The following is a 6,000-nucleotide window of genomic DNA, read 5'->3' as shown; positions in this document are numbered from 1 at the left end:
TATTTTGCTTTATAACAGAAGCCTGGAGGTATTATGCTTACACTGACTGGCATTTGGAGCTGTTCAGAATTTCCGCCACCTTGACTAAGATCCCAGTTCCATCTGAAGAACAAAAGCCCGAAAGCATGATGCTGCCAACATCATGCTTCACTGTTCTTTTGCTGATAAGCGATGTTGTGTTTGAGCCAAACGTACCTTTTAGAAATTGTAATTATGGCCAATTGTACAACCATTGTTACATCGGACAATAACACATTCCCCCACAAGCGTTTGGAAGATTTAATTTCAAGTTGCAAAATGGAGCTGGCCTTGTTTTTATTTGTAGAATAAGGTTTCTATCTTGCTACCCAACCATGTTGCCCAGATGTCAGATCAGCGTAACCCCCTAAATTTGTTATATGGAGAAAAAAAAAAGGGGAAATGTTTATGGTACTGCGAGCGCCCCCTATTGAGCGAATGGGCGAAGTGTAATGATATGGTTCTCCCGTCATTAGCTTTTAGCTGCTTTTCCCATGCAGCACCTCGGGAAGGATGAAGCGAAAATGGGACACGATCGAGCTGACGTTTCTAGCCTGAAGTGAATTCGGAGCCGCTTCGACTTCAGGTAATCAAACAGATGAACGCGGGGGTGGTATTTATTTTTCGGACGGTGCATTTTTGCGGACGGAGTTGCTAGCCGTTGCTAACTTAGTGCTAGCATGCTGCTGCGGTTCATCGTCTACTACGACGGTAACGGTAACGGCTGGAACGTTTTAGGACGCTGGGGCAATTATATGAATGTGAATATATGTGGCGTTTCAACAGACTATTGCTTTCTTTATCCAGTTGAGAAGGGTCAAAGTCGGCGTCAAGTGTAAAGGAATCACGGGAAATAAAAATAAATAAATAAAAACCGTTGCACACACATGTTGGAGGAAGTGCTATTGTAATGCTGTTATGATTACATATTAAACCATAGACACAAGCAATTATGTAGACGTGCAAAGTGAAAGATTGTTTGGTTGTGTTATCACAATATGTCGATGTTCATTTTTCTTTTGTCAAATAACAATAAAGCAGTGTAAAATCTTACTATAATGACCAAATCAGCCTTGCCAGTTAATCCAATTAAATGCATCTCACAGGCTATTAACAGTGAAAAAGTGGGTGGGATGGGGAATGTGTTTTGCGGAGTTGGTACACTACGGTACTACACCGTCTCATGACCTACTTGCAAATAAATATCAAATGCAAATACTTGAGATCATGGGCAAAAACAGGCTGCAAAAAATATTAATGAATGAGTAAATGGGACAATAATTAGCTGTAAATTATTGGGTGAATCATCTCTAGAATGCTGGCCAACCAACATTTTGCTTGGGGAAAATTTTAAATTGGAAAATTCTGTCAAATAATGAATGTATTGGCTATTTCTTATGTAATTATTCTTCAAATATGTACATTTATTGTTTAAGTACTTGTATTCAGACTTGCCACATATTTTCAAACATATTTTTATTTGTAACTCTCAAGTCAATTATTATTCAACCAGAAAATAACTTGATGTATCATACATCTTGAGGTCAGTTTTAATTTAAGATATTGTGGAGTTCAATTATGAAATACAAATTTGCAATTATTAACTGATTCTTTGTTTCTTTCTAGATATAGGAAATATAAGGAAGCTTTGATGTCAAAGATATTTTGTATTGTAGTAGTTTGACTGATTTCTGTTTTCAACATGTGACGTTATGCTTTACACAGCATTGTTATTATTGTTGGTGTTATTTAAAATTTTATTTTAACTTATGAAGGTGATGCCTTCTATAAGCCTTTTATGGGTTTCTACCTCACCCGCACGTGATTTTTTTTTTTGTTGCTTTAATATTAGAATTTTAGTTCAAGAATGTGTAATTAAGATAAAAGTAAAACTTGATGTTTAAGTGTTTAAACTATAAATCATTTTTTGTTCAGAAACCATTTCATCCCTACTTTAGAGGCATAACAATATTGTAGCGTTGGTATACAGTTTCTCTCCCCGAAACCTTGCATTCAATTCACCCGTGACGTAAGGTATTTGTGCTCATGTTTGAACAAGTAGAACCTGTTACACTAGACATGCTAATTTGAAGTCTAAATAAACTACATGGATTTTGTGCCTCTTGTCTCCTAAAAATATATATATGTATATTTTGGTGAGGTATACACACAGAAAGAGTAGTTTGGAAGTAGCTGTATACTATAATTTTGATGTTAAAGGTAAGATTAGGTTTTTTTTTTTTATTTCATCACAGACTGTTGCCATGGCGATGCGCTGTTTGCAAAGAAAGATGATGCTTGTTTTGAGGGTCTAAACTTGGGCGAAACTCATGGAACTCTGCACTTCTTTTAGGCCTAGTAATTTATATTTTAGTGATTTTGTCCCATGTGTTAGTACCACAACGTGGCCAGAGTTGCGAGATCCCTTCATAGCAGCTTGCAGCTCTCGTAATTTAATGTTTCTGCATTTTTTGCACTATCAATTTTTGTCCTGTTTTAGAATAAAGGGATGGAAATGATACGTCTTTTCTTTATCCGATTAATCGATTATTAAAATAGTACGACGGTGTATTACAGCCACGTATAAATATATATATATATATATATATATATATATATATATATATATATATATATATATATATATATATATATATATATATATATATATATATATATATATTTTAAGAGGGTGGGGGCAATATTCAGGAAAAACTTTATAAACACGGCAGCTAGAGCGACAACACTTCCTGATCCCCGATCGGCTGACTAACACTAACCAATCAGAAGCTAGCACACTTTAGGTAAATGCAAGTGAATAACTGAGAGCAGCAGATTCGACACATCAACTTAAGATACTTGTACAAAAAACAAAAAAAAAAGTATGAATGTGTAAATGATAATTCTGGAAACAAAAATGTACACGTAAATATACATTTTAACAAATTAACTTAAATGCTTGATCTTCTGGGTGTGGACTTTCGCTTCAAAGAATGAATGCTTGACATCATATGGTTAATCTCTACTAAAACAATTACTATCTCCTTATTTGGAAACCTGACTGACAAGTATTAGCACAGTTGAGTAGTACGCTACGTGTATTTTTCACAAGTTCCTGAGGTTTTTTTCCTCGCAAATCTGCCACTTATAAATTCACAAATTTACAAGTTTTTTTTTTTTTTCTACAAATATGCCACTTTATAAAGTACGCCCTCGTAAAATACCACAATGGTCAACCTCTAACTTGATGTATTGATTTGTGTTTTCATTCAGGCAATTCATGCTCACTACAACCTCGCTGCTTCCAAGCAACTGTCATGCTTTCTTGGATATTCGCCCGCCACCAGCGGCAGTGGCGCAGCGTCCATGTTTCCAGCAATTAGCCAGCTTTCACCTTTTCCGCCGTCACAAGCCTCCGCCTACAATCTGCTCTCTTTCCCCTCCACCCTCCAAGAGCCCGATCCCCTACAATGAGATTCCGGATCTACAAGAGAAAGGTGCTGATCCTGACTGTGGTGGTGATCATCTGCGGGCTGGCGTTGTGGACGAGCGGACGGCAAAAGAAGATTGAGCCGTTCCCGAAGGATGTCGAGGCGGCGGCGAAGAGGGGTGGCGGCACCAGTAGGAATAACCTCGATGAACGTAACCAGTTGCAAGGTGTGAGCCGGGCTCCCGTTGCGCCTGTGAACCAAACGCACCTGGGGAAAATGAAAGAGAACAAACCCAATGTGGATAACACGACTCTGGTCTACCGCGGCATCGTTTTCCAGCTGAACTTTGACCAGACGATAAGGAACGAGGAGAAGTTTAAAGCGGAGCGGCAGAAGGACGACCTGGTGGTGGTGGTCCAGGTCCACAACCGTCCGGATTACTTGAAGCTGCTGGTGGACAGCTTGCGCAAGGCCCGCGGCGTGGAAAGCCTCCTGCTGATATTCAGCCACGACTACTGGTCCGCCGAGATTAACAACGTGGTGAACTCGGTGGACTTCTGCCAGGTGCTGCAGATGTTCTTCCCCTTCAGCATCCAGCTGTACCCGCGGGAGTTTCCCGGCAGCGACCCCCGGGACTGTCCGCGGGACGTTTCCAAAGCGGAGGCCTTAAAGTCGGGCTGCATCAACGCCGAGTACCCGGACTCGTTCGGGCACTACCGCGAGGCCAAGTTCTCGCAGACCAAGCACCACTGGTGGTGGAAGTTGCACTTCACGTGGGACCGAGTGCGCGCCCTCCGGGACCACAACGGTCTGGTGCTGCTGGTGGAGGAGGACCACTACCTGGCGCCGGATTTCATCCACCTGCTCAAGATGATGTCGGCGCTGAAGCGGGAGCAGTGCGGCGACTGCGACGTCCTGTCGCTGGGGAGCTACAGCCACGTCGGCTACTCGGGCAAAGCCGGCAAGGTGGAGGTGAAGGCCTGGAAGTCCACCGAGCACAACATGGGCATGGCCTTGAGTCGGGACGCCTACCAGAACCTGCTGGGCTGCGCCGACGCCTTCTGCACCTACGACGACTACAACTGGGACTGGTCCCTGCAGCACCTGACGGCGTCCTGCCTGCCGTCCTATTGGAAGGTGATGGTGAGCGAGGCGCCCCGCATCTTCCACGCCGGCGATTGCGGCATGCACCACAAGAAGAGCGCCTGCATGCCGGCCAGCCAGAAGGCCAAGATCGAGAGCGTCCTGCAGAGCAGCGGCAGCCAGCTGTTTCCCGAGAAGCTCTCGATCACCAAGAGACTGCCGTCGAACGGGGGGGTGGCGCCGCACGTGAAGAACGGGGGGTGGGGGGATATCAGGGATCACGAACTCTGCAAGAGCTACGTGCGCTTACAGTGACCTTAATTGCTACTATATTCGATATTATTGTCTCTTTTGCATCCTCTATCAAGAAGAACGCCTTTTCAAACTCAAATCTTTGGACTTTTCTTCATGTTGCCTGTTTCACTGGACTGTTCCAAAAAAATAAAGATGAATGTTTGGGTTTTTGGTTCAAGAAAATTCAGGTTGTTTTTTCAATGTTTACATCAGGTTTATTAGGACTTGTTATCAATTCTAATTTGCTCAATCGATTCGATTCACTCCAATTCAATCCAATATTGGTTAATTATGGAACATCCATCTAGGGTCGCGGGGCCAGCAGCTTTAGGAGGGAAACCCAGACTTCCCTCTCCCCAGCCACTTCAACCCGCTCCTCCGGCGGGATCCCAAAGGCGTTCCCAGGCCAGCCGAGAGACATAGTCTCTCCAGCATGTCCTGGGTCGTCCCCGGGGCCTCCCGTGGTAGGACATGCCCGGAACACCTCTCCAGGGAGGCATCTGAACCAGATGCCCGAGCCACCTCACCTGGATTATGGAACATCAATTCTTAAATATCAAAGACATGAAAAAAAAAACCTCCCGATTAAATTTAACAGAGGCCGTAACTGTTTAAACTCATTCACTGCCAGCCATTTTAGAACATTTCAAAATTTTCAATACACACGCAATATTACGTTCAATAATTATATATAAGCCGAATCTACCAAATAGAATACTTTTTGCCTCGACCCGTTCTTTTATAATTGACAGTAGAAAAATGTAGGCTTGCCAAAATACAGCCATTTCTCTGAAACTGTGTTTATTTCATATAAAATGGGGCAATGATGTCATCTACTGTCAACTACAAGTTTGACATTTACAGTGGAGCATAATCAGATTTTCCTCCATTATCCCCGCTCAAAAAAAATATAGAATTGACAAGTATACTTGTCAAGGGCAGTGAATGAGCTAAATGATTGTTTATTAATGAAAGTAATGTGCCATAATCACTTAAATGTCACACAAACATTGACACCAGCAAGAATCTTTTCAGAATTCTAATTCAACAATTGTAAATATTAAAAAAAAGATACTGAATTGTCTTAAAGTGCAATATTCAGATCTTTCATAAACGTAAGAAAATACTTTTAAATTCATGTAAACGGTAAGATTTAAAAAAAAAAAAAAAAAGG

General features: G+C 41.9%; 1 protein-coding gene across 2 annotated transcripts; it reads left to right on the top strand.

Moving 5' to 3' along the window:
* The first annotated feature begins 440 nt into the window (after nucleotides 1-440).
* mgat2 (alpha-1,6-mannosyl-glycoprotein 2-beta-N-acetylglucosaminyltransferase) lies at nucleotides 441-5,009 on the top strand. Of its 2 annotated transcripts, none has more exons than XM_077511303.1 (2): nucleotides 441-604; nucleotides 3,292-5,009. In XM_077511303.1, the coding sequence occupies exon 2, from the start codon at nucleotides 3,489-3,491 to the stop codon at nucleotides 4,845-4,847; it is 1,359 nt and encodes a 452-aa protein (XP_077367429.1). In that variant the 5' UTR covers nucleotides 441-604; nucleotides 3,292-3,488; the 3' UTR covers nucleotides 4,848-5,009. The 2 variants fall into 2 exon arrangements, with proteins under 2 accessions (XP_077367429.1, XP_077367430.1); XM_077511304.1 differs by having other exon boundaries at nucleotides 458-604; nucleotides 3,473-5,009.
* Nucleotides 5,010-6,000: the final 991 nt, after the last annotated feature.

This window comes from Festucalex cinctus, chromosome 21 (genome assembly GCF_051991245.1).
Source record: "Festucalex cinctus isolate MCC-2025b chromosome 21, RoL_Fcin_1.0, whole genome shotgun sequence".
NCBI lineage: Eukaryota > Metazoa > Chordata > Actinopteri > Syngnathiformes > Syngnathidae > Festucalex > Festucalex cinctus.
This window is presented reverse-complemented; position numbering and strand designations above follow the sequence as displayed.